At 45.5% G+C, this 26,229-nt stretch overlaps 1 protein-coding gene across 3 annotated transcripts; it reads right to left on the bottom strand.

Annotated features, from left to right (window-relative positions):
* Window positions 1–50: 50 nt before the first annotated feature.
* On the bottom strand, window positions 51–26,229 carry LOC113409648 (kelch-like protein 36). 3 transcript variants are annotated; one of them, XM_026663798.1, is made up of 5 exons: window positions 26,106–26,229; window positions 16,181–16,262; window positions 11,137–12,210; window positions 9,517–9,674; window positions 51–1,291 (listed from the first exon to the last, which is right to left on the bottom strand). In XM_026663798.1, the coding sequence occupies exons 2-5, from the start codon at window positions 16,238–16,240 to the stop codon at window positions 736–738; spliced, it is 1,848 nt and encodes a 615-aa protein (XP_026519583.1). In that variant the 5' UTR covers window positions 16,241–16,262; window positions 26,106–26,229; the 3' UTR covers window positions 51–735. The 3 variants fall into 3 exon arrangements, with proteins under 3 accessions (XP_026519583.1, XP_026519582.1, XP_026519584.1); XM_026663797.1 differs by lacking the exon at window positions 26,106–26,229 and adding an exon at window positions 18,185–18,309; XM_026663799.1 differs by lacking the exon at window positions 26,106–26,229 and adding an exon at window positions 18,185–18,309 and having other exon boundaries at window positions 16,181–16,259.

Genomic DNA, 26,229 nt, shown 5'->3' with positions numbered 1-26,229 from the left:
GTTGTGCACAGTTCTAGTCATTAACAAGTGACATAAAGGTTGTGTCACCTCCCCTGGATCTTGTAGATCATTGCACCACTGGAAAGACCAGCAGAGCTCACAAACTGAGCACAGATCAGTTACATGGCCATGTCTGGACCAGAGCACTCACACTTTGGTCACTTAATAATATCCTCTGAAACTTAAGAGTACAGAAGTGTCATTTGCTTACCAAGATGCCTGGGCATAGATATAATTTGAATGGCTACTCATGCATACCAGAAATCTTTTACTCACAACTCTAGAAAGTATTGTAAATTAAAATTTAATGAAAAAAAATAATCAGGGTTTACAACAAGATCCATATCAGTTTTCAATAGCAACTGCCTCTAGACTTCTCTTTGTAACTTCAAACCGATGTTTGGTCCTCTTTTCCCTCCCCATCATTTAATTTTCTAAGCCAAAAAGTTTTCAATTTTTTAAAATGTTTACTTTTATTATTATTATAAGTGTGTAAAAGCTAAGAACCACGGAAGTAACAGTCTACACCTAAATGTACAGAACAGGTAGCATAGCACCCTTTGCAACCTCACCACCATTCAGTAGTAGCAGTTACCTTCACGTGACCCTCACCCAAAGATGTTCGACCACATGTTCTCTAAGGTTTCAGAAACTGTTTTCTTTTTTCCTTTTTTTTTTTTTTCTTTTAAATGAAGATTAGAAAGAGATGATTAGTTACAAGGTTCCCAAGCTGTGTCATCTTCCCCGATCCTGATGCTTCTTCGTTTTTGTCTTTTTCTTTTTGTCCTCCTTTCTGGGTTTCAATGCACAGACGCACGCAGACACACCAGCAATAGCTTTGGGAAGGTCAGTTCCTCTGTACCACTTGTTTTTCTCCTTGTCATACACCTGGACAGTTTTGGAGAAGACAGTGTCTTCCCAGCTATAGCCTCCAAGAATATAAATCTTGCCTTCCCAGACTGCCACTCCAGACTCACTGTTTGCTTGAAACAAGGGAGAGACTCTGGTCCACTGGTTACACTGAGGGCTGTAAGACTCCACACTCAGAATGTCAAAGCGTGCCATAGTTTCTATGTTGTCATCACTGCCGCCAATGGAATAGATATTGTCCTCCAAGGTGCACATGCTGTGCCACCCCCGAGCAGTGATCATTGGCCGCTTTTCCTCCCAGACATCTGTTCGGTAATCATAGCAGAGGAGATTTTTTCTATAGGGACCAATTTGGTAATCATGGCCCCCGGAGATATAAACAAATTCCTTGTAGACAGTGCCAGCATGCCCATAGGTAAACCTAGGATAGGCAAACAACAACAACTTATTGGTTTTGCAGACTAGTGCAAATATTTAACAGTGATTGTTAAATATCAGTGCTGCCCATACAGTTAAGAGGTGAGTGATTTTATATCTGTTACATTTACAAGTGATATTTAAAATTGAACTAAATTATAATAAAGTTAGTTAGTTATTCAACGGGGGTCCACTAAAGAGTAGTTTGGGCATAAGCTTTCGTGGGTAAAAAACCCACTTCTTCAGATGCATGGAGTGAAAATTACAGATGCAGGCATAAATATACTGACTTCATGTGTCAGTTATATTTATGCCTGCATCTGTAATTTTCACTCCATGCATCTGAAGAAGTGGGTTTTTTACCCACGAAAGCTTATGCCCAAATAAATCTGTTAGTCTTTAAGGTGCCACCAGACTCCTCGTTGTTTTTGTGGATACAGACTAACAAGGCTACCACTCTGATACTAAAGAGTAGTGTTTGTTCAACTTTCTCAGCAGCATGAAAAAGGCTTTAGGAAACAGCAGAAGTAGCATGGCTCTCGCTAGTATTATTAAGTAGGTAATAAATTATTTGCGTCTATTAAAGTCCCAAGGAAAGTGTGGAGGAAAAATAAGAAAGGAAGATTTGCTGGGCAAGGAGTAGTTATGAAGGCTTTATGGGAGCAGTGATATCGTCTGAGAGTGTGGTTCCTTTGGCTTCCAGGAGATGGAGTGTAACTCATGGAGAGTCTAGCCTGTGCTAAATTTAGGATTGGTGAAGTGGCGTTATATGAAAATAAAGACAATTCACTAACTGAGTGTGGGATTTTCAAAACCAATCAGCTTTAACTTAACTTGACTTCCATTGACATCAACTCCCATTGACTTCAACAGAAGCAGAGTTAGACCAACCATCCGTGTTTTTGAAAATCTCACCCTAAATCTGTATGCCAAGGAGGTCTTTCTAACCATAGCATGGGCCAGGTAACATCATCATCCATCAAAAAACAGCTCCAAAGTACCTAGAGGCTTAACTTGCTTTATCACCTTTTTTTCAAAGGAGATCAGATTCTGACAGAAGCCAGTCACCTCAGAGAGAAGAACCCACAACTGCAAACAACCACTGTAACTTGTTGCTGGGGATTTTTTGTTAGTTTGAGAGTCCCCAGTGAGAGTCCACAAACTCAATCCTCAGAACTCCCATTCCCAGAATTTAGGAAAAAATGGGTTTAGATTCGCCAATCAGAGAAATATTCAAATTTAAATCAACTGGGGGGAAATGCGGGGGAGGGGAGAGGAGTTCTACATTCCTCCTTTGCAAACCGGGACCACTGTTCTGGGATACCCTATAAATCTAAATATGGAATATGACCAGAAGATCCAGGACTGTCTGCAATAAAGCTTAAGGAGGCAAGCAAAAGTCACCTGTTTAATGTCTTCTGTTTTAATTTTGCTATCAAAATTGCTGATGACTATGAATATGCAAAAAAAATATCTAGAGTTATATTTCCTAGAACAGCAAACCAAGCTCAGAAAACTCTCTCAGGCTCTAGAGGAATAGTGCTCTGTGACAGGAACTCCAAAGAGAATTCTGAGGCTGTTCTCGTTCCGTCGTTGTAAGTTTACAAAACATAAGTTTTGCAACCAAATAGTGGATTAAACAAAAAATGGCACTGAAGATGGATAGAAGTATCAGATTATTAGAATTCTCTCACTCACCACCCCTGAAAAGACAAAACAACCCCCTCTCCCCCACACACACCTCTGCATGCATCTAGTTCAGAAGCAGCTAATTCTTAGACAGTTATATTTCCCCCCATTCTTGCCATATAAGAATTCAACATTTCTATAAATTCTGTTACAGCAGAAATAGATTATAGTTAAAAACACTTCCCTCCTACCAGAAATCTGGGATTGCCATAAAGGAATTGGCAGACAATGCTATGATTGGCTCGCTCTACTTTCCCATTTGAGTCCAACATATCTCTCTGTAACATGGACAGCTGGTAAAGTCAGTATAAAACCAGAAGCGCATGCTACTTCCTACAGGGTGACTCGCACCCCTCCAACCCTATCTATTCTTGTAATACAGCCATTAAAAACCATGATTCCTGAAGCAGTTATTTTAGCTTCACACTGAAGTGGTTTAAACAGTTAGGCCTAACCCTATGACAGCTGAATCCATATTAAAATCAGTTTAGCATGAAGTGATTTAAAACCATGCTTAAACATGTCAGGACTCAATGTGGACAGAACCTAAGAGTTGTTTTTATTTCACAGAGCAAGATTCTTTCTCAGCTACAGACTGCAAACTCTTTGGGCCCACTACCTTAGCTTCTTCCATATCTATATAGTGCCAAGAATAAAGAAAACCAAGGTTTATCTTAAATTATCATGTAAAGAGAAGATAAAAGATGTATACTTGTTAATCCAGCTGCATGCAAAAGCCCATGACCCAGCACTCCTTCACAATACTTCTGTTTGGAAGATGTGTTATTGAGACATACAAGCAAGCTCCAACTATAGGACGCAGAAGGGTCCTTGAGATGGAATACAAAGACTACCACAGTGCCGTCTTACTTGGTGAAATGGTGCCAAGTGGCTGGCGAATGGCCGTCCGAGTAGCAGCACCATTCATACAGAGACTTTGGCGTGAAGACGCCCCAAGACTTTGTTGCATTTGACCAAGTCAAGACTCTCAGAAGAGGCTTATAAACTCTACATGAAGCGAGAACAAGTTGAAAGACATTCCAAAGGAGGATCCAAACTCAGATGTTTTGAGCCACAAGCTGAATCTGCGCTAGGACCTTTCAGCATGTCCTCCCCACACAAAACTAACTGAGTTTATAGATGATGCTGAGCATCCGCTGTCCTCATTTAATACAATGGGAGCTGGCGCTGCTCCGTAGTTTTGAGGGGAGGAAAAAGAGAGAGGAAAAAAAAAACCCACACAGGCTATATGCTGTGTTGCATTCTGTTGTACTGCTGATGTGGAAGGATCAACAGTGATCAGCGCCCATCATAGCAAATCAGTCCACCATGGTTTTTTGTTTGTTTTTAGAGACAATGCTATTGACACTGAGTGAACTCAGCTGACTTTTACCTATACCAACAGGACAGCAGAGTATAGTAATGGCTGAGCGAGGAACCGCATTTGACAGCCCCCTTCAATCACGGCTGGAAAATCTAGCATAAACACAGCCATGGAAAATGCCCTGAGATTTCTCCTTTCTGCCTGCTGACTGCTGAACAACTTCACTGGATAGCATGAATTCTACTGTAGGCAGATTCCTGTGAAACATCAAGTTGTCCATCCCGTCATTACTTTCTAATACAGCAGACGATCTGCTGAAACAGCCTAGTCGTGTTTCAGCTAATCTGACTTAAAATGTGCTTGTCCACAGCCACACAAACCAAGTAGACTTAGAAATCATAGCAAATGGTTTCGCACACTTAGCTTTTGTCACCTTGAATTCTGCGCAAACACCATTGCTTAAGCCTTTGAAACGGATGTGGGTACAACAGGACTGCAGTAGTTTTAGAACAGGCCCCGTCATGCTCCCATTGAAGGCACTAGGCATTTTGCCGTATGTGTCTAAGGGAATGTTGTCAGACCTGCTGAGCAGAGGTGTTAAAGAGGAAACGGTTTCAAGCCACAATATTAATTAGAGATGCTGTGCCAGTTTCGAAGAACCTTCCCCTGATGCAATGCAGTGTGAATTACAGCTTCTGCTGCAGTGGAGCCATCCCGTGACTGCGAGAAAAGCTCAGAATTTCTCTTAAAAAACCCCAACAACAACTGGATGAGCAGCACACTCTTCACCTGATTTTCTGTAGGACTAAGGGCCCACAACTCCAAGTCAATGGCAGCTGCGGGTGCTCGTTTTTCAATGTTAGACAGTGCCTGTCCTGCAAAAATATTCCTGATATTATTAAGGTGGCCTGACACTTCCCATTATAAGATCCTATTTTCAGCTGCTTATAATTTTGCCAAACTTTAATCATTCGGGCTGAAATTGTCCATGCCAAGTGTCTGCCTCTGATGGAATTTAGAAACCAGCCAAAATGGTTTAGCCATTTTCAAGTACCAGGCTGAGGTTTTGTTTTGCTCATGTCAAAAATTCTAGTAACCATTTCTTTCAAAAGGGTGAGCACCACCATACTTTAGATCAGGGACTTAAAATATGGCAAGGGCGAGGAGGGAGGTAGGCCTCTGTATCAGGATTTCGCAGTCTCTATGAAAATCTGTCCAAATTTGGCAAAAATGTAATATAATTTTCACCTGCCTGGGAGAAACTTCTTCAATTTTAGCAGCTATAATCTTCAATGATTCTGTCCTCACTGAGCATGCTCCAAGCCCTCACAGCTCCTACTGCTGGCCAGACCACACATGTGCCACCCCCACCGAGTGACAGAGCATGGGCCGTCTAGTATAGGCCTACAGAGGTGAAGCTTTCCTTGCAATTACTGCTCCAGTCCAGGGTGGGGCCAGGCTGGAGGGGGTGTAGGAAACTGACAGAGCAGGAGGGGTGTGTGCAAAGACTGAAATTGGCTGAACATGGATACTGGGATTAGGAACCAGGGGAGTATGGGACAGGGGAGACTGGGACTGGTTGGGCAAAGAAACTGGGAGCTAGTTTGTTGGGGGGGAGGGTTGGGGGGGAATATGACACAGATTGGTGAGGAGCTGGGGGAGAGACTGGGACTGGCTGCCAAGAAGACTGGAACTAAGAACCAGTGTGTATGTGCCGGGGGGGAGAAATGGGGCTTGGAGGACAGGAAACCGATCTGACAAGGAAACGGGGAGAACTACCACTGGATCAGCAAAGAAACAGAGAAGGGACTGGGGGGTGGAGACTGAGTGGGGAGGGAGGGAAAAGACAAATCGGACAAGGAACCTGGAGGGGGAAAACTAGAACTGGCTGGGCAAGGGCAATGGGACTGGTACAAGGAGCTGGAAAGGCGAAGAGAGGACTGGGACAGGAACAGATTGGAGGGGATAGGACATACAGGGTCATGGTTGGGGAGGGAAGGGAAGTGAGGGGAGATGCAATTATCTGTGACTACTAGAAAACACTCCCCTCCAGAGCCTATAATGAAACCCAAGATTACAGAGCCTCACCATTCCTCTGCTGTCAGCAAACAGCTGTGAACACCACTGGCAAAGCGTGCGTCTGATCCCCCTCTAGTGTTGGTACACATAGATGATGACAACCTACTACTGCTATCAGTTACTCCTTTAGCTCAAGTGGCAGAAGTCTGGGCAGAAGATCTAAAGGTTCGAATCCTGCTCATGAGCCCACGTGGGTGTCAGTATGATGTCACATATTGCAATTTCTATTTTTTTCAGTTTACTTTAAAAACACCCCACAAAAGAGGAAATGACACACAAAAAAACCCACATGACAAAATAGTGGGTTTTTTTGTGTAATTATGTAATTAGAGACTGTCATAGTGGATATGCACAAGGGGGGCAAATTAAGGCTGAATGAACCACACATTTGCTAATTTTTGAGTGCTTGACTAGGCTACCTTACTAATGTTCTTTCAATGTAGTGTTTGTGCATGTCTGCAAAATACTATCCAGCCCCTATTAGTAATGTCTTATCTGAAGGACAAGTTCTCACACTGTGGCGAGAAAGCAGGAGACTCCCCTTCCTTATTCCTAGGCTAGGCAGAATTAGTTTTTTTTTTCTCCCTGGTTTCAATGATTAATATCGATTTTTTTATTTTAATGTTTACAGTTGTAGGAAATTAAGAGTGGGGGGAAGGGTTAAGGCGGCCATGACAGTAAGGCTGCAAGGGGCTCCCTGCACAGCTGTGGGGCCCAGAATATCCAGCTGCAAGGTGCGGGGAAAGCTGTGGACCTGGTCTGGCAGTGTGGAGACCCCCGGCTGGGACTGCGAGGAGGACGACAAGCCCCCAGTGATGAGGCAGGCCACCCCGCTGCTGATTGGCTCCATCCCCAGGCAGGAGCCATTCAACAGCAGGGTGACTTCCCCCACAGCTGGGGGGCTCACCCTCCTCCTCACAGCCCTGGCTGCTGGTCTCTGCCCTGCCCCACCAGGACCGCAGTCTTCTGCTCACCTTGTGTTTGCAGGGATCCAGTGTCACCAGCCCCATGGCTCTGCATGGAACCCTCTGTGGTTCCTCTGCAGCAGAGCTACCTGCATGGCCAGTAGCACCAATCCCTGCAGGTGCAAGATGCAGGGCCAGGAGGCTTCACTCACGCTGACGGTTACTGATGGATTTTTGTTGTTGTTGATTTCAGCACCAGCTGAAATCAACCTTTACCGACAGCCATTGATTTATAGAATCATAGAATATCAGGGTTGGAAGAGACCGCAGGAGGTCATCTAGTCCAACCCCCTGCTCAAAGCAGGACCAATCCCCAGACAGATTTTTGCCCCAGATCCCTAAATGGCCCCCTCAAGGATTGAACTCAACCCTGGGTTTAGCAGGCCAACGCTCAAACCACTCAGCTATCCCTCCCCCTGCCAGGCCTCCTTATTTTCCAGCTGCTAAATTTCCATTAAGAAACAGCTAAAAATATATTGTTCTGAGCTGGATGGAATCTTGTTATGGGTTGAGTTAAAACCCTCCTGTAAGGCAAAGGCTGCATGGGAACCTGTCCAGGAGCTTTTGGCTGCGTATTGTTTTGGGTGTGGGAAATCAGAACAGAAAAACTGGGAAAGAGCGAGAGAGCGCGCTCACCTAAAAAGCAGCTGAGAGCCTGGCGGGTGACCCTGGGGCGAGGTTTTTTGGGCCAGAGGGGCCGGCTAAAAGAGCGTTCTTGGTGCTGAGCAAAAGAAGCTGTTTCCTGCTATTTGTTTCCTTCTGCATTCAGAGAAACCGCACTTTGTTGATTCTTTTTGTAATGTAACAAAACTGCAAAGAAAACACCAGGCTCCACCAATTTCTACTTCCAACTGGAACATCCCCAAGCCTGCAAAACTTTGACTAGCCACTCAGATCAAAAAGGGACAGCAATATTAACATACTTGCAGAATGCCATGTAACAGTAATTGCTGTAGTTGCCACAGGAACATTATTTGACCGTGAAGGGGAGGGTGTGGGTAGGATTGTCCACAACTGTATTAAAATGTAATCCACATGTGATCTAGGGGGGTGGCTTTCCATAGGCACAAATGGCAGTTAGGCCCTTAACTCTCACTTGTGCAGAAACCTCTCCCCCATACCCAGGAGGCCGGGGGATTTGATGGTGTTTAATCTCAACTGCCAGACCCACATATATGTGCGGAAGAATATCTGCCTCTTGCTTCTCAGGAGCACTGAGCCCTGTTGTTGGTCCAGGTCATATTCACATAGCTGCACATGTCCAACACAGAACTGGAAAAAGGAGACCTCTCTGTTATCCATGTCTACACTAGCTGTCTAGGATTCTGACAGTTAGCAGCTAAGGACTGAACTGTTAGCATCAGAGAATAAGAAACACACCACAAATTCTAGGCAAAGTAGACTCTGAAGGGTTCTACTGGAGATACCACCTAACAACAACCAAGCAAACGTGACCACTGAAATCAGAGGCTGCTGTGCACTCTGGTAATACAACATGAGCAGCAGCTACCTTTACGAACCTCAGAGACTCATGCAGTATCATGAACGGCCACCATACCAGTGAGAAAGATCTCACTACCACCTTCAAAAGGTCACCACCTTGAAGTTCTAGGTATCAATTTGGCATGTAAGTAAAATGAAGTGTTAATGGTGCTCACGGTACAATTAAAGCATCCTCAAGAGTGGAACAACTAAGTTTTAACTTGGACTGCACACCCGTGGCACGTGGATTTCTCCATACTGGCATGTGTACAAGCAGCCAACATAAAAATACCCGCAAGGAAGAGCAGGTGGCAAAAAGCCCAAAATAGAGGAATAAAATACATGGTGCTAAAGGTACCCACCCAAATAATGCCTTGCACTGAGATCTAAACAATCTGAAGGGATTCCACTGAGACCAACCTCAGAAAAGACAGTCTACAAACACAGAACGTGAAATGAGAAGGCCCTTTTCCTTGCCCTGTTACAGTTGTAACCTCAAGGTGGAGACCAAAGACAACCCCAGTGGATCTCAAATTCATGGCCTCGAGGAGACAGCTGCTCAGATATCATGGCCTCAGATTATTCCTCTTTTTCCCTCCCAGGATACTCACATATAGGACTGAACACAGTGGATCTTGGCGAGTTCTTTTCTTTAAGGAAAACATGGTTTTCTAAACAGACCACTGTTACCTTGGCAAGCCTGCTATATAAGACCAGGCATCTTTTTGAGGGCTATAGGTCTCAGCTGAAGAAAGAGCCCCATTTTCATTCCTCCCACCAACAGCTACCAGCATATCTGTAATGGCTGCAAGGTAGAAATCTACTCGTCGTTGTCTCATGGAGGCAACCTGCAAAATAAATAAATAAAATAAAATACCGACATCCTCAAACAATCGGTACGTTGATTTAAAGAGTAGGTTTAAGAAGATTTGTTTCCTCCTATGAGTTTTAAAAAGGGCTGCTATTTGTGTTTGCCATACATATTAAGACAACAATAAAACTCTGCTCTTCTGTAGCACATGATACATTAGCATTGACGTTAAAGGTCATAGAGGGATAATGGAAAGCATCTAAAGCTGTATCTACACTTGGAGCTAAGGGTGTGATTCTCAGCTTGCGTAGACATACTCACGGCTAGCTCTCTTCGAGCTTGCATGCTAAAAATAGTAGCAGAGCTGTGGTAGCACAGGCAACGGCATGGACTAGCTGCCCTGCATAGAAACCCACCTGGACTGCACTGATATGCACTTGGGGCAACTAGTCACTGCCCGTGCTACTGCAGCTACACTACTGTTTTTAGCTAGCTTGATAAGAGCTAGCACAGGTATGTCTACGCGAACTGAAAATCACACCCCTAGCTCCAAGTGCAGATATAGCCTAAGAGACAAACCACTCTATACCTTAGTGATACACGGCCCATCTCGCAATATCCTGTGCGCCCAGAGATACTGCGATAGACTCAAACACTGAACCCCAGAAGGTTCTGAGTACACCAAGAATGGAAGATCAGTCCAAAATGTAGTATCGGTTTAATATTGGGAGGGAGGGGGTTCTCTACTCAGACATGGAAGGGGAAAGACTCGATCCAATATATGTTTTCCATCTTTAATTACTCTGGTCCCTGTATGACCTTAAAAATCTTGCACAGTGGTCCTTGCACAGCACTTTGGGCCAGATTTTCATAGGTGTTTAGGCACCTAAAGATGTAGATGGGTGCCAAATGGGATTTTCAAAAGTGTCTAAGCAGGTTAGGTGCCTACGACCCAATGGGAGTTGAAAATCTGGCCCCTCATCATTACCAATTTTTGAAATGTCATAGGCTTGGTCTACACTAAACCCCCAAATCGAACTAAGGTACGCAACTTCAGCTACGTGAATAACGTAGCTGAAGTTCGAAGTACCTTAGTTCGAACTTACCTCGGTCCACACGCGGCAGGCAGACTCCCCCGTCGACTCCGCGGTACTCCTCTCGTCTAGCTGGAGTACCGCAGTCGACGGCGAGCACTTCCTGGTTCGACTTATCGCGTCCAGACAAGACGCGATAAGTCGAACCCAGAACTTCGATTGCCAGCCGCCGAACTAGCGGCTGGGTGTAGACATACCCATAGTCTTTCACTACTGGTGTAACTACAGTGTTCACAGAAGTTATCCAATTAGCTGTTTCTACTGAGAGGGGTGTTTTACGTTTTCAAACATAAATATGAGGGTATATTTTAGTGCCCACCACGAGTGTTCTCCTTCCACCAACAAAGATAAAAATAAACATTAAGGACTTTAAAAGAATAAGATGTAATACAGCTTGAGTCTCACCTTTATCCACTGGTTACAGCGGGGATCATACCTATATAGAAGATTTGAAGCTGCATCCCCTCCATTGTCTCTTGAAAAGCTGCCTCCAGCTATGAAGATGAAACCTCCCAGCACTGCAACACAGTGGTGACTTCGCCTGGCTGGGAGTGGCGTTTCTGTTATCCATTGCCCCTTTTTGGTGTCCAGGAAGCAGGTATCATCGCTTAACTCCAGGCACCGTTCCGAAACCTCCCCACCCACAAAGAGGAGCCTCTCTTCATTTGTACGCAAAGCCGTCCGCTTGTTCTGGAGCACTGGCTGGGCTGTGATGTTATTATGATAGTTCACCGCTTCTTCTATAAACCCCTCACAGTTTGCTTCCTTCGGGAGAAGAGAGCAGACAGCAGGCTTGACTCGATGGAGGAGGTCACTCTTCGGTATCAAGGGAAAATGAATGTTGTCCAGTACCTGGTAAGCCTCGTTTTCTCTTTCTGGGTATTGCGTCAGCCACTGCAAGGCGGCCTGCAGCAAGTCGTGCTCACATTCCTGCTGCACGTTGCTGCTCCCCAAATACTGGCAGAGTTTTTGGATGGAAATGTTCTGCAGGAAGTTAGGCGTGAACGAGAGCGTGCCAAAGTTCTGCAGGATGAAAGAGTCGATGTAGGAGTCCAGGCGTTTCAGGTTGTAAATAGAGGCCAGCTCTTGAAGGTACAGGTAGTTCTCCTCGCTGACCTCATTTTCGAGATACTCACAACAGAAGTCAACCACCTTCCAGATCTGCAGCAGGTGAGCTGTTTCCAGTACATAATCAATGTTGCCACCATCTAAGGACAGCTCGCTGCCATATAGGAAATCCACCACAGCTTTGAGACCAATGTAAGAGGCTCCAAATAGTTCGACCTCTTTTTGATAGGCCTCTCGCATGCCAATGGTGAACATGGAGTTGAAGTAGTCACTGCAAACAGCCAGGAGATTCCGGTGGGCAGGGACTCTTTGTTCGTCCACCACCAGAATAATATCACAGAAAAGTCCTTGGTGTCTCTGCTCATTCAGACTCTGAAGGACTAGACTGGGGTGGTCAGCCCATCTGTACACCTGAAATAAAGAATTTCACTATATAAATCCATGGTACACCCACATCTTGAATATTGCATGCAGTTCTGGCCATCCTATCTCAAAAAAGATGTATTAGAATTGGAAAAGGTACAGAGAAGGGCAACAAAAATGATTACGGGTATAGAACGTCTTCCATCTGAGGAGAGATTAAAAAGACTGGAACTATTCATCTTAGAAAAGAGATGACTAAGGGGGGATATGATAGAGGCCTATAAAATCATAAATAGTGTGGCGAAAGTAAATAAGGAAGTCTTATTTACCCCTTCACATAACACACAAATGATAGGTCACTCAATGAGATTAATAGGCAGCAGCTTTAAAACAAACATAAGAAAGTACTTCATACAACGCACAGTCAGCCTGTGGCGCTGATTACTAGGGGATGTTGTGAAGGCCAAAAGTATAACTGGGTTTTAAAAAAAAAAAAAAGAATTAGAAAAGTTCATGGTGGATAGGCCCATCGATGGCTATTAGCCAAGATGATCAGGGACACAACCCCATGCTCCAGGTGTCGCTAAACCTCAAATTGCCAGAAGCTGGGACTGCATGACAGGAGATGGATCACTTGATAATTGCCCTGTTCTGTTCAGTCCCTCTGAAGCACCGGTCATTGGCCACTGCCAGAAGACAGGATACTGGGCTAGATGGACCATTTGTCTGATGCTATATGGCCATTCTTATGTCCTTAGAAATTATATCAGACAGCAGCTTCCTTCAGTAGATGAAGTGTTCATCCTCACAGAAGAGCAGATATTCTTTTTCACCAGGTATAGTACATATAAGGACTTGCACCGCAAATGACCTATTCAGTCTTTTAAAAGTAACCTACTAGGTATAAAATATATATTGGGAGTGGACAATGTTCATACAGCAATGCTTGCAGTTTGATCATTCAACCCATGTAGAATAACTGTCGTGCTGGGTTTGTGTCCGATTTCAGCTGTCACCCTGCCAAGACTTACGTAAAAGCTACTCCTATGGTAAATCTTGGCAGGATGGCTCATTTGTAAGCTCCTTGGGGCACTGATTGTATCTTCCTCTCCGTACAGATCTAACACACATCATCTGCACTCAAATAATAATAATACTGTTCATCCTTGTTTAGAGCCACCTAGTATGACGGTAACCCATTCCCAACTGACTGTTGCTATCATCCAGAAGCTAAGGTAGTTTTCATTTTTAATTGTTGCATATTATATATCGGAGGTCTAGAATGTGGTACATGGTCTGTCAAATGCTAGACCAGTATTAACAATTATAGATTTAGAGAAGGTTAAATCAAGGTTGTGTGTTGGGATTCTGCCCTGTGACCATGCCCCTACTTACACTGTGGCACTATATCAGAGCTGGAACTGTGCTGCAAGGGATTAGAGAAAATTCAAATAAGCATCCCTAAATTGGGGAAGTTTTACCAGTTATATCGATAAGTATACAGCTATAACTTGCCATGTGGACACATACTTTCTGATGTAAGAGTGGCTTTTTTAGGTTCATCTTCAACCCTTTCTTAGGCAACATAAAAAAAATACACTATTCTATTGGAATAAGAGTGTTCACACAGGGAATGGGGGGATTATACCAGTATAACCATGTCGGTTTAAATTTGCACCTTAAATTATTAAAATCGTTCCCCATGTAGACAAGGTCTTAGAATTTAAGTTCCTCGGGGCAGGAACTATGTGTTTGCACAGGACCCAGCATCATGGGGCCCTGATCTCAGTCAAGGTCTCCAGGCACTACTGTAATACCAGTAATAAATAACAAAAATAGCACTGAAAGGGTCTAATTAATCATAGAAATGTTAAAATGCTGTCAGCAGACTCCAAGGTGAACCCCCAATGACAAGTGGAATGTATTTAAAACTTTAGGAAGTTTTTATCTTTGTTAAAGCATTTTTCAAAAGCAGTCATAAGTAACGTCAAATAAATAAGAGAGCATGCAATGACACGAGTGTGCTATATGGAGTCTCCAAAAGGTAAACCAGTAAGTTTGGGCAGGTTCTGCAAGACAACAAACTTTCATTAGATAATGACCAGATAATAGCAGACAGCTTGTAACACCCTATTCTGAAGTCCTCAGATGTATAGATATTGGATTAAACTAAAAATAATATATGCTCTCTTCCCTTTGTAACAGGATTATCATCTCTCTCTCTTACATTCTTTAATACCATCGTCTTGCATAACGAGATTTTACAGCAGAATTTACAAGTTACCAAAGGCTCCTATTTATTAAACGTGCTGCAGAGTCAGCAGGGTAATCATGAATGCCACTTATGACAACTTGTATTCCCTGACTTCTTGTCTCAGTGGAGAAGTGCTGCCACTTTGAACACCGAGCATAAACTGAGCACACACACGGGACTATGCAGTAATGACTCAAAATACGTTAATACACTTCACCTGCTTGCCAAGTCATCTGTTCACTCTTAGAACATTGAGAAAAACGGATAGCTGCAAAAGCCAAGACCAAGACGACTCTGACATTAAAAACTAATAGTTTCCCCATGCTAGTTATATTCTGTATAACAGGTTTAATACTAACTAGTAATTCTAAAGTTAATAAATAATAATAGCAACTGCATATGCAAAAGGACAAAACAATGCTGTTGAGATTATAGATTTGTAAAGTGATTATTATTATGCTACAGTTTTTAAATGCTACATGTGATCTGCGCAGTGGTAAAGGGACAAGATTGAAAGTCATGTATTTTTAAAATGTTTATTTACCTGTTTCTCAACGCTTGTAGTTATTATAGCCGAGAAAAGTTTGAAGATCCATTTTACTCTGGACCAGGGGTCGGCAACGTTCGGCAGCGGCTCGCCAGGGTAAGCACCCTAGCGGGCCGGGCCAGTTTATTTACCTGCTGACGCGGCAGGTTCGGCCGATCGCAGCCCCCACTGGCCGCGGTTCGCCGTCCCGGGCCAATGGGGGCGGCGGGAAGCCGCGGCCAGCACATCCCTCGCCCGCGCCGCTTCCCGCCGCCCCCATTGGCCCGGGACGGCGAACCACGGCGAGTGGGAGCCACGATCGGCCGAACCTGCCGCGTCAGCAGGTAAATAAACTGGCCCGACCCGCTAGGGTGCTTACCGTGGTGAGCCGCGTGCCAAACGTTGCCGACCCCTGCTCTGGACTATTATTAATGCTTTACTCTTTGCTTTTCATTCAACTTTGACAACAAAGATATTGAAACTGACGATTTTAGCTTTTCTGGCTCCCTTGTACTAGCATAAGGGCATAGTGTGCAGAGCAATATTGAAATACAATCCTCCCCCATTTTCACTAAGATTAAATAAAATTAATGGAATCATTATTAACATTAAGGATTTACAACACTTAGTCTCCATTTCTGCATCAGAATCTACTAGTATAGACTACCGTGGGATCCCAACTGAAGTCAATGTAGCTGTGCATTGATGCAGAAACAGATCCCAACAGCACCCTTATCCCTTACATAGAAAGTGAACGTTATGTTTGTGAGCAGTGCCACTGAGTTCACAGAGAGTGCTCACATGTGCAAGTGTTTGCAGGATCAGGGTTCGAATTCATACAAAACCTAAGCCTGAGTATAAAATTTAACTTGTCTCTTTAACAAATCTTAAAAAAATTCAATTCAGCAACAAAATTAAATATACCCTCTTTGAATTGCTGGAGAAAAACCTCTAGATACAGAGAAGGATTACGTGTTGCCAGTATGTGCCATTTTTAAAAATCATGAATCACTCTGAACAGATGGCCTATTTGCTGCAGTTTTTTTAATTGCAGCCAATGGAATAAACTTACATTTTAAAATCACCTTGTTACATGCTACATTATATACTTAGGAACTAAATATCCCAGTTGTTTCATCATGGTTGTCTCACCCCCCCTTAAAAAAGGAGAGGCGCCTCTTTCAAAGTAATCATCATTTTAATTACAAGTTTTAGCAAGCAATGCAGAATTCACTAACCTTGGAGGATTCACTTATCTTGTGCGGTCGAGAAATTCTCGTTTGTCTGGTTGCCTCCATTATAGGATGATTTGTGATACTTCTAGAACAGAAAACAGAAAATAAGTTCTCAGCATATGAGCCTAACATTAGCTTCTCAATGATGGCCAAACAGTTACATAGTGATAAAAAATAGACAATAGGAACACTTACATACACCTGTATATATTGATCTATCCATTAAAAAGAGTTCAGTGTTGAAAATAGATTCCCTAACCCCCTCTATTGGTCTTATTTTGTCGTTTGGCCAACAATTTGTTTTACCAAGTTTATTGATAACTTCAATGTACATTAATGTATTATCAAAGCTCATCACCACACTTTTAGTTACATACCAGTATTATCAATGTCATCACACCTCTGAACATATTGCTTATTGGTTTACTGCTAGTCCCTACCACACCATGAGAAATCTGAACAGTAATAGGATACAGAGCTTTCTTCTAGGTTGCTGGTTCCAATCCAGCCCAGGTCAGTAGCCCATGGGTTTCAGTCTAGTTTTCATTAGGACTGGGACTATATCACCAAAATCAGCACCATAACTAGTTCCCTTATTAGCAGAGAGACGGAGGGCTGAACAAGCCAGAGAAACTGATCTACCAGATTACACCCACAGATGGTCCTTGAGGCACATTGGCAAGGTAGTGGGAAGGAATAAATAGATTACTTCATTTTCTAGTGCTATGAATACAGCACCTTTCACCAGCACTAAATTCACTTTAAGAATAAAGAAAGAAAGTAACCAAAAATATTGTATTGGGGTTCGCGCCCCCCCCCTCCCCCGAGAAGGGGCAGATTGAGTTGGAGTGACACACTTCTTGTCCATTTATTTATTTTAGGAGCTTGTATGACACAAAAGAGTTTCTCTGACAGTTCTAAAGCTACATCGCAGTTTGGAGTCAAAAACCCTTCAGAGAATCCCTCTGAATTATTTAGCTATTGCAGGCAGATTCGGCCACAGGGATGGGGAGGGGCCATGGGCTCAAAAAGCAATGTGCAGCTATGTCAAACAGCATTTTTGAGCCCGCAACAGATCAACACACACCCCATTAAAGACATTTTGTCTCACCACTGACTGGTGGAAATTTACCTGGAGCTGCACAGGTCTGCCTGCCTGAGAACAATGGAGAGAGGTCACTCACCTCCACTGAGACCTACGCCTGCTACCCTAAGCAGAGCTGTCATTTGAAAGAGAGTTATGGGTTTGGTCCTCTCCATAATAACGAGGCTGAGGAACCACCACATCATTTGCCTCAGGATTTCTTCTATAACAGATATTCACAGACTCAGATACATGGACAGAGAGACAGTGTCTGAGGGAATCCGCTCTGGTGAAAGGTAAGAGATTCCTCTTCAGTTTTAATTCAAAGCTATTACCTCACCCAGCTTGGCTCAGTTTTTCCACACACATTTATAATCTGTAGAGCCCTTTCAGAGATCAGGTTCTGCAGGGGTTGGGTGTACGTACACACACACACACACACACACACTCACAATTTAGCTATAGCTAGGGTGACCAGATGTCCCGATTTTATAGGGACAGTCCCGATATTTGGGGCTTTTTCTTATATAGATGTCTATTACCCCCCACCCCCTGTCCCGATTTTTCACACTTGCTGTCTGGTCACCCCAGCTATAGCCAAGTGAGAATCTGGCAAGATGCACTGAAACCCTGAAAGCAGAGAGAAAAGAGGGGAAAGCAGCAATCTGGATCACTCGACTTTTACATTGCATTTTATTGCAATGCCTCAGATCACTATTTGGGGGAGGGGGGGTGGAGGGGAGGAAAAGGCAGAGTTGCCCTGACTAAAGGGGGTGGGGGTTAACTAACTACTCTCAGGTTTTGCTGTGCTCCACTTGGCTCAATGCTGCAGCATGAGGCATGTTCCTGTTCTTTAGTGCAATTGGGACGGATGAAAGGCTGGGACCCAATGCCGTCTAGGTACTAAGAAAAGGGGAGTTTACCACTGTGCAGCGTCCCTACAGTCTCCAGGCCGGAGTGCCAGCTGCCCCAATGGGACTCAGCGCCGCAGGCTGGTGCTGAGGCTGTTCTGGCCGCTGCTGGTGTCTCTCTCTCCTCTCCCTCTGCAGCCATGTCTCATCCAGGAAATGCTGGCGGGATTGAAAGGGGAAGGAGCCAATAGGGAGAGAGGAGCTGTGCTGTTTGGAGGGGAGGAGAAGGGTATAATAAACGGGGTGGGATTAGGAAAGGCTGCTTGACATCAGGCCAAATTACTGCAAACAAACAACAAGCAGCCCCCAAGCCAGGCAGCTGCTGCTCTGGCAGCCAGAGGCTCAGTCCGTGGGAATTAATATTCCACTCAGGCAGGACTGTGGTTCCTTTCTGCCTTGCCCAGGGAAAAGGTGCAACGTTGGCTTGCAAAAGGCAGGAGGAGCGGGGAAGGGACAGGTTACTACGGCCTCCTGCTCCCAGTCTTAGCTGGCACACTTCCCCCTGCTCTCAGGGCAACTCCTGGTCACGCTCTTAGGGCCCAGGCCTGCCATTACCTGACCCTGAAAGTCAGTGGAGTTACTGCCCTACAGAAAGTTACCGGCATGCAGTGATTTTTGCATGGACCAGGGCTTTATATTGTTCAATTACCTCCTGCAGGGGGAGAGGAGTTAATGACTTTTAAGTTAGTACGCACTGCTCCCCAGCTCTTCACACCGCCTCATACCTCATTATCCTACCCGATCTCCCTCTCTTCCCACCTGCTGCAGGGATGCCAAAGCTCAGGCTCTGGGCTAACGGCCAGGACTGCTGAAGGGTTGAGCCTGGCTGCTGGACTCCCACTTCCAAACAGATCTCAGCACCCGCTTACTGGCCAGGCCCCAGCAAGGTATGGGAGTGGAGAGAGGCAGCTTTAAGATGCTGAATATCTCTTGACTTTCCTGGGAGTGGAGGGTTCTCAAATCTTGCAGGATTGGGCCCTGAAGGAGACGTAGACTCCCAGCCAGTGCGATTTTGAAAGTAGATCCTGGCAGGAGGCGAGCTGGACTAAGCCTTCGTGCTCAGCAGACAGTTGGATGCTTCCTTTAAAATGACTAACTATTCTTTTATTATCCTAGAGCACTGGTTCTCAACCAAAGGTCCGGGGAACCGTGAGGGGGGGCCGGAGGAGGTTTCTGGAGGAGGGCAACCAGGGCCAGCATTAGGCTTGCTGGGGCCCAGGGTAGAAAGGCGATGCCCCATTGCTTCGGGCTGAAGCCCATGGCCCTGAGCCCCACCTCTGAGGGCTGAAGCCGAAGTCTGAGCAATGTAGCTTCGTGGGAGCCCCTGTGGCGTGGAGCCCCAGGCAATTGCCCGGCTTGCTACGCTAATGCCAGTCCCGGCTTTTATATGCAGAAAACCAATTATTGTGGCACAGGTGGACCGTGGAGTTTTTATAGCATGTTGGGGGGTCGGGTTCAGAAAGAAAAAGGTTGAAACCCCCTGTCCTAGAGGATGCCCATTTTTTTGGGTAACGCTCCACACCAAATCCCTACCACTTAAAAAGTTATCCCTTGGTAACAGGTTGTATGGCAAATATCTAAACACAGCCAAGCCTAATACATCCTGTGAAGTTTTCCTAGCACTTCTTACATGTGATATTTGCAACTACTGTTATAATTCCATGATTGGTTTGGGGGTTAGCAGCAGTAGGTGTGTAATGCAAATAAGGTAACTGTTGCAAATATTTGAATGAGGACAGTCACTGTAAGAGACTACACTATTACTTAGGTGATGATGATTACTTAGGTTCTATTTAACATTGTGATGTTAAAAATCTCTGTAAAGGGGTGTGTGCGTACCTAACACGTAGCCAAGCCATCAAAAAGTGTTCATAACAACCCCAGTAACCATATGGTCTTTTTATTTATCTGGATATGAAACTGTATGTCCTCAGGAAAATACGAGGACAAAATGCAGCAGCACACCTCTTCAGCAACTTGGGTTGCTGTGAGCACGCACACCTGTAATGCCCACAATATCCACCACCCCTGCGTGCACGCACTCACGCATACACACAGGATTTGCAGCCTGACCAGCAGCAACTTCTGGGCAGATTTGTGTTTGGAAATCCATCTGCACCTGAAGGTGCATAGAGCAGCCATTCCACGTCTTCATTCTCCTAGCCCCTGGCTGCACTGTTCAGAGCAAGCCGGGGTCCTGGTGGAGCCTGGGAGGAAGCAGGGAGAATGCAGCAGACCCACAGCTTCCCCCACCCCACACTATGGGTTCCACCACTCTCGGGGGTGGGGGATTTTTCTACCCTCCCCTCTGTCTGTGGCCCAATGAGTGCACCATCATAGCAGGGTCACTTCATGAAGGGAGGTGCTGCTCTCCCAACAATGCATGTGAAGCTAGAAGCAAAAGATGGCCCAGCAGCGTGGAATAGTCGAAATAGCTAGAAAAGAAAGGGCAGGAAAAGAGCAAAGGTGTGATGGATGAGTCGTGAAGGAGCAGGGGCAAGCTGCTAATGATCCATTTTAACTTATAGTCTCCCATGGCCAAAAGCCTCTGGGAGCTTTAATAGAAATCCCATTACATGCATTCCCTCCTCCCACTCTCTCCCTCTGGTCCAATGACTGTTCTACTGTGGATAAATACGTACACAGTCATTGGGCCAGGGAGTAAGTGTGAGTGAGAAGGACTCTGTAGTCCAGTGGTTAGGGCACCCTGGTGGGAGACCCTGGGTCCAGTCCTCCATCTCCAATCACTCTCATTATTTATCCCCCATGGAACAGCTTCAATAGGAGAGAATGAGGGAGCCCCACATCAGACTATCCCCTAGCTCAATGGTTAGAGCATCCTCCTGAGAGGTCCTGTCTCCTCTACTGGAGAGAGGGCAAATGAACCTGGATCTCCCATGCAAGTGCTCTAACCACTGGGAAAAACTTATAAGGTGGGCAGTGTTGGTGGCACTTTAATGGGACCTGATTCAGTCAGCGGCCTTTCAGCACACCTAGTGGACTGGGCCCTGCATGCAACATCTGTCTTCCCCTGGTTTGTGAATTGCTTTCCTGCTTAGGTGGGAGACAGGCATCTGGATGCTAAAAGTGAGGCAACAGTGCGAATACCCAGAGGCAGAAACTTAAGAGCCTATTGGTTTTGGTGGATGGTAGTGCAGCCACAAATGGAGAATATCATCACTGAAGAACAAGCTGGCTTTCATGCTGGAAGAAGTACCACAGAACAGATTTTCAATCTTCGTGTTCTATGTGAGAAGTACTTGCAACACCAGCAGGACATCTACCATGTCTTCGTTGACTTCAAGTTTGACAGAGTATGGCATGAAGCTCGCTGGGAACCATGGAGAAGTACAATGTTGGTCATAAGCTTATTCTTACCATTAAACAACTCTATGCCAAGGCCAGCAGTGCAGTTCTCGTCAATGGCACAATAGGAGAGTGGTTTCGCAGCACTGTTGGAATCCAGCCAGGCTGCCTTATTTCGCCCACACTGTTCAACATCTACTTGGAGCGCATAATGACTAATGCCCTGGAAGATCACATATGCACAGTCAGCACTGGGGGGCGAACAATCTCAAATCTTCGGTTTGCTGATGATATTGACGGCCTGGCAGGTAGCGAAGATGAACTTGCTAATCTTGTGAAACGATTAGATGAAACCTCCTCAAAATACGGCATGGAAATCAGTGCAGAGAAAACCAAGCTGATGACAAACAAACGTGACGGGATCAGCTCACATATCACTGTCAGTGGACAAGAGCTGGAGACAGTGAAATGGTTCAAGTATTTGGGGCAATCATCACTAATGAAGGATCAAAGGTAGAAATTCTGGTGAGAGCTGCGCAAACAACAGTGGCAAAGTTAAAGCCAATTTGGAGGAACAAGAACATCTCCCTGGAATCCAAACTGAAACTGCTGCACGCACTGGTCATCTCCATTTTTATGTATGCATGCGAGACATGGGCCCTTACGGCAGAACTTGAACGGAGAATACAGGTAGTGAAGATGAGATCCTTCCGTAAAATCCTGGGAATTTCCTACTTCGACCATGTCACTAATGAAGAGGTCCGCAACATCATCATCCAACGCACTATGTCATATGAAGACCTCCTGACGACCGTGAAGAAGTGCAAGCTGAAGTGGTATGGCCATGTAACAAGATCATCTGGCCTATCCAAGATCATCCTCCAAGGGACAGTACAGGGGAAGAGAAGAAGAGGTAGACAGAAGAAGAGATGGACTCACAACATAAAAGAGTGGACAGGAATAGACTTCGCGGAGACTCAAGCACTGACACACAATCGTCAAGGGTGGAGACGATTGGTTGATTGCTCATCAATAATGGTGCCCCAACGACCAATGCGATGATGATGATGATGATGAGTGCAGCCAAAATTGGGACTTAGGTGCCTAAGTACCTCTGTGGATCTGGGTCTGGGTCTCCGCCACAACTCTGGGTCCCTGGGGGCTCCCACCTCCCCTGAGCTCATCAAGCTTCACTAAAAGGGCTTCCACAGGCAGTTGCCCCCAGGATTCCTCTTTATAAGCGGCTCTCAACAGCAGAGGGGGACGCCACATAACATGGCCTGGGGCTATATTATCTTTCCAGTAGCATCGCTGCATCCCTCTCCAAGACCATCAAGTTCTCCACTCACATTGCTGGAGCTGCAGCCAGCCTGCCGAGGGCTCCTGTAGAAAGAGGCAGATGCGGCTGGCTAGAACTGCCCCTCACCTGCCACCATCACCACCCCATGCGAGGGGAGGATCCATGCACAGAGTGGGAGATGATTGGCCCCAGAATTACCCTTAAAAAAGACAATGTGCCAAAATCGCCTTTCAGGTGCAAATTTGGTGCCAACTACCAAAGCAGATGAAGCGGTTACTTTTTTCCCCCTCCAAATTCCCACTGGCGCATCTGAGAGCAGTGTTTTATCCTACATGCCTGTAAAAATAAATACAGTTCTCTATAAAAGATTTGCCAAGAGAGAGGCGGCAAAGAGAAGGAAGAGAGGGGAAGGAAGGAAAGTTTGTCAGTGAAAATGCAGGATGCGGTCACATGGTAAGGGCATGAATTTCCAGGACTGACATAATGTTCAGGGGTCACTGGCATGTCTAAATATGAACACTGAGGTTCCTGATTCATTGTTCTATCTACGTTAATGTTCCACATCCCTCGGGGCTTCAAACATTCCAACTACAGAAGAGCAGAGAAGTGTACAATTAAATTGTGGATGGTTGAAACTTGACCAAAGCTTGGACTTTTTTCTTTCCAATTATAGTGATATCTGACGTCACCTACCTCTCATCTGTGTGACCTCAGTAGCTCAGGAACTAGCAAATGATGAGAATGGTGGACTAGAAAAGTATTTTGTATATGAGCAATTAGCTGTTAAGAAAAAATTGAGATCACTCAGGCTTTCAAACAGGTCCATAAGGAATGGATGGAAAGTTAGAACTATTAAACCAGGGGCGACCAACCTGTAGCTCTTCGGAAGTTAATATGCGGCTCCTTGCATAGGTGCCAACTCCGGGGCTGGAGCTACAGGCGCTAACTTTTCAATGTGCTGGTGGGTGCTCACTGCTCAACCCCCAGCTCTGCCCCAGGTCCTGACCCCACTCCACCCCTTCCCCTAAGTCTCCTGCCCCTTCCCCCGAGCCTGCCATGCCCTCGCTCCTTCCCCTTCGCCCCTCCCCCAGAGCCTCCTGCATGCTGTGAAACAGCTGACTGTGGTGGGCAGGAGGCACGGGACGGGACGGGAAGGCGCTGATCGGTGGGGCTGCCAGTGGGCGGGAGGTGCTGGGGGCGGGGAGCTGATGGGGGGCTGCTGACATATTACTGTGGCTCTTTGGCAATGTATATTGGTAAATTATGGCTCCTTCTCAGGCTCAAGTTGGCCACCCCTGTGTGTGACCACACTGCCATCTAATGGCTGTAGCCTACCAGAATGTAGGGCCTGATCCTCCCAGATGCTGAGTGCCCTCAACTCCCATTGACTTTAATGCAGATTTATCTCTACTCCCACTGACTTTAACTTTACCTCAATCATTGAGATTCACTGCTGGGATTAGCCTGATTCGCTGTGATTTGCTCAATCATCTGCTTACATGGATCTTCTTGCAGGATCAGGGCTTCCAACTGTATAGTGGTAAGCCACATGCTTTATAATTAACACATCAATTGGTGATCTCACCCCCCTTTCCTTTCTCAGCAAATATTTAATAAATGAATGCTGTGCTGGAGCCTTCTACTATGTGATGGGCTGTACCGGCCCTGCACTGGAGCAGAAGGGGTTAAGGCAGTGTTCTTAGCAGTAGAAGCCACGCCCCCTCGACCCTGCTGGGCATGCCTCAACTGTTGCTACAGTATAAAAGGGAGCAGCTCAGTTGGGGTGGACTGCTGAGGAAGAAGGATGTGCCTTGCTGGCTCCAGCCGAGGAGCAGCCAGGCATTTGGTCTGAGGGAACAGGAGACGCCGAGGCCCAGATAGGCACCCTGGCACCGGCAGATGTCCTAGAGAAACTGAAATTACCACCCGAGGCACCCCAAGACCCTGAAGGCACTCTGACTTCAGTGACAGGAGACACGACAGGAAGCAGCCCAGGGAGGGACTAGCCAGTGTCCCTGCAGCAGTTGGTGTGTTCGGGTGGCCCACCAAATCCCCCTCCCATGCACTCTGGCCATTGGGGTGTGCTTCCCTGAAGACAAGGGGAGTTCTGTTGACTCTGGCCATTGAACTACACAGCCCTGTGGCCGAGTGCAACCATATTGACTTAACCATGGGGCTACCACACCCTTACCCCTCCCTTAGAGTGATGGGGTGGGAGGCAGGTATTGGCCCTATGACATACTACTAAAACTTCATCACTTTTACAAAATATACAACAGCGTATTCTGAAATGCTTCTAATAATTCATGTATATGTAGTGTTGTTGTAGCCAGGTTGGCCCTTGAAACATGTGTGAACTATTTATGCTAAACAATCTGTTCTACTTTGTATTTAGCTGTGATACTGAGTCAATTTCCCAGACCCGAGGAAGAGCTCTGTGTAAGCTCCAAAGCTCATCTGTTTCACCAAAAGAAGTTGGTCCAATAAAAGATATTACCTCACCCACCTTGTCTCACTAGTCATTAAAACTATTTACGGTTGTCAAGGGAAATGAACAAAGTGTGGTGTATACAATGTGATGGAATAGGCTCTTTTTATTGTGGTGGTTCATTTATTTGAAAAATTCAGTCATTCACAATGGGTCTCTAAGTCTTCAAGAACCAGTGAGATTCTACTGTAACTGTCTAGTTTTCAGAACTCTGATTTTCTTCACTATTAATTACAACCTCTGATTAATGGTGACACTTTTTCAGGGACTTACAGGCTCGGGTATACATCTCCATTCTTGTGGGTGCAAATTTTACAGCTGCAAATCCACCTCTTCTTCTCCAGCTCTGTAAGTCTATGTCCCAAGTGCCAACCTATGCACTGGGTTTTTGGTAACACTAGTTTGAACTGCGTGTTTGTAATTTGCAGACCAAGAGGGGGCGCTAGCTGCCTCTGAAACACAGAGTAAAACCCGCCCACAAGCCTACAACGACCCAGGCGCTGGCACGGCCCCAGTCACAAGTTGAGACCTGGGGTAATCCCGACGGAAATGCGAAATCACCCACAGCCAGAGTTCAGGATCTTTAATCTTCCTGCCACGGTTAAAAGCTTTTGGCGGGCTTCCCTTCTTCTTTCCTGCCCATGTGATATGCAGCACATTATTTTACCCTTACCATGCTTTTTAAAAAAAACTTGCATCAGCAGAATCGCCTATTTATTGCATTTATGGAGCATTCTCAGGTGGTTTGCTCATGCTCTGGCTCTGCCCCCCCCCCTTCCTTCTGAAAATTCACTGTCGTCACCCACCAGGCTACAGTCCCGTTCTTTCCCATCGCCTACCTGCACCAGATTGCTCCTTGTCAGGTGTCCTCCCGTTGGGCTACCTCTAGATCTTCTGGAACCTCTTCTTGACCCAGAGGAGTAATAAGGGACCGTGTCATCTTGCACAAGGGTTGTCCCTGTT

Source organism: Terrapene carolina, unplaced genomic scaffold (genome assembly GCF_002925995.2).
Source record: "Terrapene carolina triunguis isolate 2854851 unplaced genomic scaffold, T_m_triunguis-2.0 Scaffold33911, whole genome shotgun sequence".
NCBI classification, from domain to species: Eukaryota; Metazoa; Chordata; order Testudines; family Emydidae; genus Terrapene; species Terrapene triunguis.
The sequence above is the reverse complement of the archived record's forward strand: the minus strand, read 5'-3'. Positions and strand labels throughout refer to the sequence as shown.